The 12,944-nt window shown below is 34.0% G+C and overlaps 1 protein-coding gene and 1 long non-coding RNA gene across 5 annotated transcripts in view; one reads left to right on the top strand and one right to left on the bottom strand.

The window, feature by feature from the left end:
• The window catches only part of LOC110834034 (sodium/hydrogen exchanger 3), an 82,225-nt gene extending 72,003 nt beyond the window's left edge, over positions 1 to 10,222 (top strand). For 3 of the 4 annotated variants that reach the window (XM_022072781.2, XM_022072782.2, XM_022072785.2), the window contains exons 14-17: positions 1,359 to 1,526; positions 4,430 to 4,492; positions 4,932 to 5,120; positions 5,567 to 10,222. In XM_022072781.2, the coding sequence (XP_021928473.1) occupies positions 1,359 to 1,526; positions 4,430 to 4,492; positions 4,932 to 5,120; positions 5,567 to 6,057 (911 nt within the window). In that variant the 3' untranslated portion in view covers positions 6,058 to 10,222. The remainder of the gene's footprint in view (positions 1 to 1,358; positions 1,527 to 4,429; positions 4,493 to 4,931; positions 5,121 to 5,566) is intronic. The other variant, XM_022072784.2, reaches the window with a different exon arrangement.
• LOC147873663 (uncharacterized) lies at positions 5,405 to 7,390 on the bottom strand. The gene is made up of 2 exons (XR_015535504.1): positions 7,278 to 7,390; positions 5,405 to 6,019 (listed from the first exon to the last, which is right to left on the bottom strand). It is a non-coding gene; the product is annotated as an uncharacterized LOC147873663 (long non-coding RNA).
• Positions 10,223 to 12,944: the final 2,722 nt, after the last annotated feature.

Consider the following 12,944-nt stretch of genomic DNA (forward strand, 5'->3'; position numbering starts at 1 on the left):
TGGTTTGTGCATATGTGCATTTTCACGTTGCAGGCATGGTTCATATCCCATATGGTACTTGTGTGGAATCCAGCTGCAAGTTTTGGCTGCAGAATGTAGAATTTAATAGTACTTATGATGGAAATCACTTGATAAACCCTACCACAGCGATGTTTTGAAGGTTCCCTTTGGGACATTTTGCGTAATGTTAGATTAAAACTTGATACTGAAGTAATCAAAGTACAAAGGTTTGCAATCAGCCCACTGCTTTCTTTGTGCACTCAACTTCAGAATAAAGGAGTTTGGTGTTTATACTTGTAGTTGTATACTGAACTGGGTGTGGAGCAATCCCAGGAAAGTGCTTTTGTTATTTGTGTGTCTAACTTCCATACATTTGGTTCAGTTTATTGCATTAATACAGTGTGCAGTGGTATGATAAGTTAAGGATTATGTATGCAGATATTTATTTTTAATTGCCTATGTTATTAATATTCTTCTGTATTATATTTGATATGGCATGTTCTGTGCAGGAAGTTTCAGTCATGTTTGGGTTGTTTTTCAATGTGTGTGAGTCACTGGAATCTTAATGCTAGATGGAGCACTTGTATGGAAATTATATACTTGCAACTGTTGTCCAACAGTTGTCCATACAATTTTGTGTTTTTAACCAAGAAAACAATTAATTTAGCATGAAACATAAACAAGTCTGTTACCAGTCAAATTAATTGGAAGGGATAGAAATTCAGAGGACTCCTCTGGCAGTAATGTGCATGTGTGTTAATTCATTGTTCATGGATTACATTTAGAATCTGAACACGATCAACTACAGATCATAAGAGATGACATTAAGTCTCATTACATAGCAAGATACTTATATCTGTAGTTTTTAAACTCCTTCATTACACTGCAAATGTAATTGTCAAGTTACAGTTTTCAGTGCAGATTTTATCTTCTTGATTATATCAGTGTAATGAACTGAGCAAATGAAATGGAAAATCCAGTATTCTAAATGCCGATTTAGCAGTAGTTCCCAATTTCTAAACATGGGCCTTATTTTTAAATATTAGCAATAATTTGGTATTTTGACATCATTGGTGTCATCAGAATGTTATTTATGAAGCATTTATCAGGAGGCTTCAAAAGAGTAAATAATTTATCAATGGCACAAATTTTAACCTTCTTAAGAGTGCAGTGAAGTATTAGTGTGGTACAGAACCTTGTTGTACAGCTTTCTTGATAACATTTAAACTATAACAAACAGATGTGTGTTTGTCATTCCCAATGTACTAACTCCTCTGCTTGCTAGTAAGAAACAAACTGGAATCCTGAGTTTTGGTTTTTTGCTTGTTTTTCTTTTGTGTGTCACTCTCTGGGATTAGCTGGCGGGAGACCAGAGGCAAGTGTGTTGACCCAAATAACCAGCCTCCCGGGTTCCAAACCCCGGAAAGCCCGTCTGATCAAGCAGTATTCAAAACCCACCGTTGATTACGATGATGCGCCCACAGTAGCTGAAGTTTCCTTACCTTGGAGACGAGGTGTAAATGGGGGTACGTTGAACTCTCCGTTCCATTCACATAAAGTAGTACATTCACTTTGTTTTTACATTTGTTATTAGGTAAAACTTCCCAGTTTTATTTTTTATCAATGGAAAAATGCAATATAAGAAGTTAGCAGTTTTGTAAAGGGCATGTGGTAGCATAGAAAAAATCTACCATAAGCACTGCGAAAGACTATACTGTGATCTGAATGTATTGTTTAATTACCAATGACAGTTTGGAACAAAACTTTCTGAAATATACTTTTATGCACTGTAAATGAAATAAGGAGCATGACTGGACAAACCATTTTATAACAACATTCAGCTAGAACTTTGATTATCTTCAATCTGTTTATTGAAATTCAAATAAATGGTAGAATTTACTGTTCCAAAATAAGTGACAATGAGATTCCCATACTTCTGATTCAGGCTGTAAGTATAACCAATTATTGCTTTAACAGTACAGTTTCATGATGCCCTTTACTTTTTCTTTTGGGTATAAAAGTGCAGTTTCTCCATTCATTCTGTTTGTCTACATGAATTTTCTGAGATTTTATTATCTAATAATTTCTGAAAATTGGAAGCTAGATGCCTTGTAGTTTTCTACAGATTCCTTTTTTAAAGTTGCCTTTGCCTATTCCATATCTGTTTCTAAATTTAAATCTAGATTCTAATTTTTATAGTTTGTCCAGTCAGGTTTTACCCCTTTTACCTAAAAAAGACATTTCAAGTCTGGTAGGCATTTCTGCATGGACAGCATTCCTTACAAAGCACTTGTGGGTTATTTACAAGAAGCATGCAGAGTTTTATTTCCTAGCATGTATGCTGTGATAATGTTTTGTGGAAGTAAGGTTGCTTGCTACATGATATTCTTCTTAAAAGTATAAAAGTATGTTAACAGCATGGAGTATTAATATGATAATAGTTAGTGCTGGAAGATATATGCCATAGACCAAGGCCTAATTTAATATAGTGATTACTCTTATAGTAATGGAATTGTGTTTTCGTGAGTACTTTGAAATAGTCTATAATTTAAAGAAGAAATCTTTAATGTGATTCTTGTATCAAAAGTCTAACAGTTAAGTTAATTACCACGAGAACCTGAAACATCATCTGAAAATAACAAAAATATTTGCTTATAATCCAGTTTTATAAAGAAAAATGGATGCCGGGAAATTACTTCCAGGAATAATGCTGTTGTAATACATGTTAAAAGGCCTTAGTATGAACTAACGTTTCTACAGAATTAATCTCAACATACTATTTTAAAACTTAACTGTGCTATAAGTTAGTGCTGGATTTTTAGATAGTATTAGACTGCCAGTCCTTGTCACAGGTTGTTAGAACTTGCATTAAATGTGGAGATGTTTGGTGTCATGGTTACTTATGAACTTCCTACTTGTTGCTTTAACATGTGTTCCTTCTAGTTAACTCTCTTAGGTTTTCATTTGAATGTAAATATTTTTGTACATATTTACCTTTTTATAGTATCATATTTGTGTAATGATCTTTATTTAGTTGTTTTATTAATTACTTTCTTCTAATTTATTATAGCACCAGAATATGCGCTGTATGTAATTATGCTACCAATTGAACTGCAGTGGTTCTTCAGTATATTACAAAGATTATACATGCAAGCTATAATATTTCTTTAACTATAAATATGGTTATAATTGGACGTGTTTGAATTTTGACAAAGCTGCCATGAGTTAACAACATCAAATCTGAAATTCAGGGTAATACTGATTAAGACATATTCCAGAAATTTTTTTAACTGTGAATTTTGATGATTTTTCATAAGTGATCAGATGCATGATGATGATAAAACAATTTAAAGAGTGCAAATATAAGAGTCTTTATTCTTTGTGACAATTAAATTTAAAGAAGTTAGGATAGGCTTACACATAATGTAACAGTTCTGATGTACTCCTGTATTATTGCTGCTGGATTTTCAGTTTGTAAGTGCTCGCTTATAAGTGGCATAATTAGTTGTAACGGGCTCTTTGCTCTATGAAACCATGACCTTATGGGCTCAGTGTTCTTTGCATGGGCAGGGCATCTGGCACCTGCCTGGCTGAGTGATGATGTCATTATTTCATGAAGTTAGCTGCTATCCTGTGACTTCAATTATCAGGAATTATTTTCTGGAAGAAGTTCTTTGGAAAATGTCAACTGATAAATGTTTCTGGTGTACCACAATACTGGGGATTGCAAGGTGTATAAGTATTTATTTGGTATGAACATCTGTGGCAATCTTATCAAAAGAAGTCTACATGAACCATGTATCAAAGCACATGGGAACTGTCTTATGTCAGCTTGTTGAGAATAGGTCCAAGAAGAGAAAACGTTTAGGTAGTAGAGGGGCTGGTTTTCTGATGGAAAATGCCATAAATATTTCTGTCTGTGGCTTTTTTCTATAATAAACTCTTAACAGAATTATAAAATTTTTAGCCTTTCCATTTCTTTCATTTATCTTATTTTGGATCTTGAATTTCTCTCTACTGTGCTTCCCAATTACACAAATTTATCTACTTCTTTCATCTACATTCCTTTATTTTTTACTTTGGTTTTTCTCATTTTCTTCTGGCTTCTGTGAATTTATTTCCAGTCCACATTTCTTGTTCTTTATTTCCCAGTGGCTTAAACTTGTTTCAAGTTCTTTCACATCTTCTCTTCATATTATGAAGCTGAGATTAGCTTCTTACGATGGACCAAACTGATCAGGTTATATAGTTTCACGTGATGATGGAGGTAGAGTCACTTCCAAAATGTGGGTTTTTGAACTTATAGATTAAAAGGTCCATTAATATACATCAGTATAATGAAATGCCTTTGTTAAAAACCTTCAGACTAGAGTTAAATAGGTTGCAATGATAATACCACAGCATGTATATGTTAATTATGTCTTGACAGATGAAACACAAGCCTCTGGTAGTAGTGAAGCAACCAAGAAATCCTCTCGGGAATTGGATGGCTGTGAGTACCATTCACATGTTAATTTTTAATCATAACATTACTGAATCGAGCTTCATAATCATTGTAGATCTATAATTTTATAATACCTGGCCTGAGGTGTGCTCAATCAGGGACCCAACAGGTAAGTTTCTATCTTCTTCTTTTTACCTGAAGGTAGAAGCAGAATTCAGCTTCTGAGATGTTGTAGTTTATGATTTTTTAATTTAGACAATGAACAAAATCTAAAAGAACAGTTTTGAATGTTATGCATGTACATCTCATGTAATGATTTTATGATGAACCAAGATTTGTGTGTTGCAGGTTTATGAATTACTGGAAGCTAAGTAACAAATGATTGGTTTGCATTTGTCATTGTGTAATTTTATATATGCAAGAGCATTGTGAATATGTTTGAGCAATTAGTGTGCAAGTCAGTATTGAAATAATATGCTTTCTGCAGCAACAGGAAAAAATACAGGAACAGCAGAGTGTGCACGAGTGACTACTCCAACTGCAACTGAAACAATGTTACCGTGGAAAAGGGATGATGAGGGGGAAAGCACATGCCCGCTGAAACAGAGTGAATTTCCTGCTTGGTGTTCTAATAAGGAGTATCTTGCCTATAGCTCACCCTCAGCAACTTTCTTAGGTAACTGAAGTAACATGTCTTCATTCTTCCATTTTATAAGAGGAGAGAAGTAAAAAACAAGTAGAGTAGGATTTGAGGTTTTCATGGCGGTGAGTCTGAAGATTGCTGTCTTCAGGGTTGTTGCACTGTGTAGTTTGGTAGATGTCCACCAACGTTTCAGAGGTCATGCTGCCTCCATCATCAGGGCGATCATAGCCCTGATCATGGAGGCAGAAGACAGCAATCTTCAAGAAAAACTAGAGTAAGGATATGAAAAGCAATTTCTCATCTACTACAGAAAAGAGTATTGGAAAATGGCTTTCTTTATTGTTTTTGAGTAATCATAATATATTTTACAGCAGTAAAGGATTAACCCATTAGAGGGCCTGTAAGCTTAATTGGAACGATACTTCATAATTACATGTTTTCTTCTGAATTTAGTTCATGAATTTGTTTTGTTTTGCTAGGTGGCATTGAACAACCAAAAATTGCTTCTGTGATTGGATTGTTCCGTCGTGAGAGTTCAGGCTCAGCACAAGACTCACGTGCCAGTTCAGATTCTTCATTGCATCATGTTGGTGGTCCTGAGTCTCCTCCAGCTCCAGGAGCAATTTTGCTCATTGAAGAAGGAGGTCCATCAGAGCCATTAGCAGGTATGTTGGGCGTACCTAGACGTCCACCAGTCGGCCGCCGTGGCTCCATGTTAGAGCTAGGATCCACAACTGTTAACTCCATTCCTGAGGAGGAATCTACAACACCCTTCACTTCACCTCAGAATTCCCCCATGTCAGCCCAGCAATGGATACCACTTGGAAAGGGCTCAGGATCACTCAACCACTTTGCTGATCGCCTCTCAGCTCTAGTATCCTCATCTTCCTCGTCTTCTTCATCTGATGATTCGTCTAATGACGATGATGAAGCTGATGAGAAATGTGCTATCAATAGAACACAGAATTAATTTCTGTAATAAAATAAATACAAGCACAAAGTCTTGAAGGAAAAGTGTGATTCAGGGACTGATGCTCTACAGTGGGTTAAAAATTGACAGAGGTGTGTAGATTGACTTGGAAATTGTAATGGTTAACTATTAATTTTATAGTAGTAGCTGACTGTAATTTCATTAATTGTAATACCAGTGAAGCCTAACAATGTCTAACAGCTTGAATTGATTAGGAGATTCTGGATTGTCTTGTGTTATATCAGAGAAACCAGAGATGAGAATTTTCTGGCTAGACTTGTAAATGTGTTACTGGCAAGCTGCACAACAAAACAAACATTTGTAAATAGGTGAGTAGACTAGTTGTCCTTCATAAGATATTGAACATTTCTAGAGAGTTTAGATGAAACTTTGGCAGACAATAGAAACTTAATTTTCTTTTTGTTTATGTACAGAATTTATTTCCCATTATAACACTTGGCTGGAAACTGTTTATTGCCATGGCAATAAGAATAACCACAAAAAGAAACGTGCATAATGAAGAGCTTCATAAATAGATTACTATTTTGTGGATCAGTGTCTTCTATAATGGTTTTCTTCACACTCACCACCAAATGAAACCTGAAATCTCATTTATCATTTACGTCATCTATAAAAATATAGTAATGCCTAATAGTAAGTTTCAAACACTTTATGAATGTTCTAGTTGCTCTGATAAAACAACATTCTTATTGCTTTGGCTAGTTAAAATATGGTTAAACCTATACTAAAATCTATGTAGTTATACATCTAAAGGTGCATATTTGAATGATAAGAAGCCAGGAGATGCTGTATTGCCTTGCTTTCCAGCTTTGCTTTAGAATATACCTTTATGAATATCCAAGCAAACCATAAAGAACTGGAAGTGAAAGAACAGATCTCCTCATAGACAGGATGATAATATTTGTAGAGAAGTTGAAAGTGAGGAAGTGGACTGGATTTACCTGACTCAGGGAAGTGGTCAATGGTGGGCTCTTACATACATAAGTTCAATAAATACAGGAAATTTTACTATCTGATCTACATTTAGCTTCTCAGCAACTCTGCTCTAGGATTTTCTTATGAGGAGCCAACATTTGGCAACATCTTCCCCTGTATTCTCCCTGTTCTACTTATTACTTCTAAGAACAATTTAGATATTTTGATAAAACATGCAGATTGTGATAATTGTTTTATGTTTCAGAGCTGTGAATGAAAATTACCTTTGCTTTTATGTATTGGAAAAGCATCGCATGTGAAACATTAGCTTCGTCCTCCTTTGTCATACTGAAAATTAAGATTATGAACCATTACAGTTTCTTAGTTCCAGTGACAGTTGATACAGTTTTAAGAAAGATGTTAATAATGGTCAATAAGTATTTGGTGCACAAAGCACAAACTGTTCATTAAATGCTGAAAATGGAGTTCAGGGCTGGCAGTTTTATTGTAATAATTTTAAAAGCAGTATTTTATGAGTCTAATAGTATATTATTTTATTTAACATTTATTGAACTTCTAATTGCATTTTGGTGAAAGATACATATGGGGGGGCACAGTTAATATTAAAGTATATTTTTGTTATTATTATTATTATTATTAGTAGTAGTAGTAGTAGTAGGAAATCTGAAGGCACATTTTACACTAGTTGTAGTTTAAGATGGTAAGTAGGCCTTCAGATTAGTGTAGGTTGTGAGAGTTCAGATTAAACAACAGAGTAATGTACTTCCATTTCTGGTTTAATGATATATTGTAGATTAATTGACACTATTGTAAGTGATCATCATTGTGATATAGGTAGGATATATAATGGAGCAATTAGAGTTCTGGTCTTTTATCAACAATCTGTAACATATTGGTGCCTAGTAACGTACGCAGTCTTTGATCTTTGTCGTTACAATACACTCTTCATAAGAAGAGAAAGAAAGTATTTGCAAGAATTTTATTAATCAGTTGTTTTTATTATAAACTGTATCAACTGACAAAATTAGCCATACTACATAATACAGCACAGGTTGATGAATGTGAAGACTTTGTACAGCAAACTGTTGGTGGTAGATGAGTTCCTAGGGTGTGTAATCTTAGTGTGAGGTTTTGTTTATTCCAGAAGGAATGAAATATAATATCATCACTTCTGAATGAGTCGCATTATTCTAAAAGAAAACAAAAAATTTTCTTCAATAAAATATTTTTTGTATAACAGACCATAGAACAGTGATCTCCTGGTCATAATAACAGTATTTCTGGCTTATTGGTTTGTCAGCATGCACTAGCCAAATACCCAATATTATCAGTATACCATATGCAGGCCTACCATCTATTAGATGGCAGCATAAATTATGATAAGAGATAAGTTCATGTATGATGGTATGAGTGACTGGCAGATTCTTTGCAGGTGACATAATGATTGTTGAAAACAGGCAGATGGGAGCAGAATCTTTCTACAAACCAAGTCACAGCTGGTTTATAGGTGCCCTTCATATGGACCCATCGACAGTGACAGGTCTTACACAATCTTGCTTTACTGTATTCTTCTCTGTCTCCCATGTCAAAAACATATTTTTATATTTTTAATAAATAATCTATTTAATTACTCCCATATATTTTTCATACATCAGAAAAATTACATTTACTCTTAAAATATTTCAAACATATAACTCATTATATTGTCATTTTATTTTTTCTTTACATTCCTTCAGAAAATTGTAGGTATCCTGTGAACAATGTTTTTATTATTTGTGATTACAGTCCACAATTCTTTTAAAATTCTAATCGTTTAAGGAAAGCTGAAAGGAAAGTCAAACCATTCCAACAGTGGGTTCCAACAGTGGAGTTGACTCGTGTGGACAGACAGACATGACCAGCCCATAAGATGTTTCTTACTTATGCTAGGGTGTGAGGAACACATAAGACATTTAAATTTCTTGAACAAATATAAAGATATTCAAGTTGTAATATTATATGCCTGTTACTGTAGAAAAGGACATGTTTTATAAACCATCACAAGGAAGGAACTATAAGGATGTGGTTTCCCATATTTTGGCTTGTATTTGATGAAATATGCTTGTCAGGAAATAGTAGATGAGAATATCACCTTCTGTAATTTATGTACAACTGACTGTGGAAATTTTTCTTTCTTTCTTTGTTGTGTCTCGATTGTTCCATGAATGTGTAAGAATACATTGGACACACCTAGGACTCTGTTGCTTTATAATCTGCCCCAAACAGTTTGGCTTTTATTGAATGTGCCTATACATTTAAAAAAATAGGTATCTGACTTTGTACTTAATTAGCATTGCCAACATGTGTATATTTTGTGATGAGAGACAATATTATTATAATATACTGTACTTTAAACAGACAGTTTCTGTGATGAAAAGGGGTAAGTTTTCAAAACAGTGGGGAAGTATAATGTTCATAAAACATAATAGTGTGCATTGTGTGGAAGTGTGAGTAATTGCTGTTCTGTTGGAAGAAAGTGTTGTGTAGTACTTAAGAAGGAAACAGTCCTCTAACATAAACAGGGTGAAAATCCCACTGAACTGGCAGGGGAAGGCAGGATCAGGTATATATACAGTGGCTTGTTACACTGAACTTGTTTCTTATACTGGCAGATTTATAATGAGGGGGATGTGACAGCAGAAACTGCAGTATTTCCAGAGCACTTGCCATTAGGTTGTGTCTGTTGCACAGAAACCTGAAGCTATTATAGAATTTAAGCTCTGCATTGGCAGCTTCAGACATGCTATTCCACATCTTAGTACTTATATTGTTTTGGTACTGTTGTTTGAAGCTTATAGTATGTCATCACAAGACAATATTAGTGTTATGTCAAGGTCATTTAGTATTTTCCAAGGTATTATAATGTTGCAGGTTTGCTTGCTTCACAATTTATAGAGAAAATATGCAGGCTAGGGTGACCATTATATTAGAAAGATTCTGATGTCAATGCAAGTTTAAAGTAACTGTTAAAATTTTGCCATAATGAAAGCAACAATTCTTTTCAATTTTCCCACTCTACAAGCTTATTTATGAATATTTCAGATTATGTTTTTGGAGAGGAAAGATGTTTTATACTTACTATTTTGTGCAATTTCATCAAGATTCTGTACATACAGACCTAAATTCATGCAAATAATGTGTACATTAAATCTTTCATTTGAAAACTTTATTTAGAAAAAAGAATTATTGAAAGGCTTCTCATTTTCCTGTTACATGAGGCAGAAAGCACTATGACTTTATGCTTCTTGGTAATGGCATGTGTACGTGTAAATCATTTATATGATAAGCCCCAACAAGTTAAAGCTGGCAGACATGGCAGCTGCTAGAACTTCTTTGGCCCTTTTTTTATTTTTCTGCCTTGATTTCATAACAGTATCATAAGGACCTGCAGTTTTAAAAGCTAGCATATAACAGGCCATCTGTTATCTAATTATAAATATTAATATATAAACAACAAAATTGTACCTGTTGTTTTGTGTGGGTGTGATACCTGGTCTCTTGTGTTAAGGGAAAAACACATATAGAGGATGTTTTTGAACAGGAAACTAAGGAGAATATTTATACCTCTGAGTATAACTGTTCCATTTAATTAGTTAGCATGTGACAAGTCATATTAATCGGGGACATTTCATGCTTGTTATTGCTTCATATTAAGGGGGATAAAATTATTTTAGGAGTTTAAATATTTCCCATTTAATGCTCATTTGGGTGATTTTAGCACAGACTGGATTGCACTCATTATGACTGGCAATTGTTACAGTGAATTAGATAGGACTTGACAGTAATTTGTGGCTGTCTACAAAGGAGGTAATGTAGCCCAAAAACTATTAAAAAAACGTAATAATATAAATTAGCATTTGCACAGATTTGTCCCTACTAGTTGCTAAAAATGAAATTGCCACAGACAAGACTAAAATGTTTTAGTTTCTGATAAAAACTGATTTTCTATGGAAGATCTTTATGGGCAAGAGATATTTTCTAAGTAGTTGCCCAGTCATATAGTATCCTTGCATACTATTGCATTCTGTGTGGCAAGATTTCATAATAATCTCCATTTTCAATTGAAACTTGCCAAAATATAGTGTATTTGCAATTAATGTTGTCTATTATGAACTTAGCTCTGAAAGAATCTGAAATTAGAATGGTGAACAGTTGTCCAAAGTATCATAAAATAATCAGTTATTCAAGTTAGAGATTCCATATCTTCAGAAGATATATAGAATATTTCATTAAGTTGTAAGATTTCTGGTTCTTACAGCAGCAAATATCTGTGTAGTCTCTCAGCAATAAATCAACTTTTCAGAGGTACTTACTGTCTCCACAGTCAGAGCAGTTTAATGCCCTAATGATACAGGCAGTAAACAACTCTGAAATGTCAGTCAATTTCTGAATCTCCCTGATGATGGAGGCAGTAATCACACCTGAAACCTTGGTAAATTTTTGTGAGGTTATAAGGCACAGCATCCCAGAAGACAGTCATCTTCATTTCATTTACTTATTAGGAAATGCAAGGTTATGGTGCTGTCTACCTCACATTCCCAAAATGTGCTTTCAGAAATCAGTATGATGCAAATGAATGTTTTCCTATGCTATTCAATCCAGCAAGGCTAAATATATAAAAGAATCTTAACTATATATAAATTAAATTTGGAAAGGTTATGTTCAGACAACATTCAGGTAAGAAAATGTTCATACAGTACTTCATGCATCAATATCTTCAGTTTCAGATAAGCCTGAACATTAATTTGCAGTTGAATCAGCTGTATATTTAATTTTCACATTCAACAGTATGTATGGTGTCACCAACTTGGCATCAAGACACCAGAGATTTCAGTTTGCCTGAGAAACTGAGTATTGAGAGATGTGTGAGTTTGTCATTTTGAGTCAAACCAAGTAATAAGACAATCTTGTTCAACACACTGAGATTTCCTAACTGTACCATAATTTTCCATTACAAAAATTTGTTTGTGTGCCTTATGCAGTGCATTAGTTGTCAGTGTTAATGTTTTGCACTTCCACTCCCACCTATTAGTCAGTAATTAAAAAGTAAGTGCATAAGATTATAGAGTACATATTTCAGATCAGAATTAATATTAGACATACTGTAATTTTAAAAATATTACAGCATAAATATTTTTTTTATTTATTGGGTGAAAAACAAATATAAAGAAAAAAGGAGCTTTATTAGATGTTGGTAAAGTACTTGATCTAGAAGTAAACAGAAAAAATGAAGTACGTGCTCATGTCTTGAGACTAGACTATAGGACAGGATAAAAGTAGCCAATAAATCCTTGAAAATGAGGCACATAATTGGAAACAATATAAACAAATCAGAAATGCATTCACAATGAAATTAAGCACAGACTGGATTCAGCTGCCATGTAGTTCAAAATCTTTTGTCTTCCCACCTGCTATATAAAAATGTAAGAATAAAAATCTATAACTTTACCCGTTGTTTTGAATGGAAGGGAAACCTGATATGTCATATTAATGGAAGAACACTGTTTGAGAACAGGGTGCTAAGAGAATATTTTGACCTAAGAGGGATTAAGTAGTGGGAGGCTGGAGAAAATTGCAAACTGAAGTCAATAGATTTTCTCTTTACCAAATATTAGTAGGGTGGACAAATTAAGGATGAAGAGATGAGTGAGGCATATATACCACATGGGGGTGATGATAAATTCATACAAAATTTTAGTAGGAAAGGCTGGAAGACCTAGGCATAGGCAGGAGGATATATTAAAATGGATCTTAGGAAAATCATAATTGGTAGTGTGGATGGCAGGCTCTTGTGTGCATCATAATGAATCTTCAGGTTTCATAAAATATGTATAATTTCTTGATTAGATGAGTTTACTATTAGCTTCTCAAGAACTCTGCACCTTAGGAGT

The sequence above is a fragment of the Zootermopsis nevadensis genome, unplaced genomic scaffold (genome assembly GCF_977971745.1).
Source record: "Zootermopsis nevadensis isolate Lab colony 2312 unplaced genomic scaffold, Znev_1.0 Znev_ptg000017l, whole genome shotgun sequence".
Classification (NCBI taxonomy): Eukaryota; Metazoa; Arthropoda; class Insecta; order Blattodea; family Termopsidae; genus Zootermopsis; species Zootermopsis nevadensis.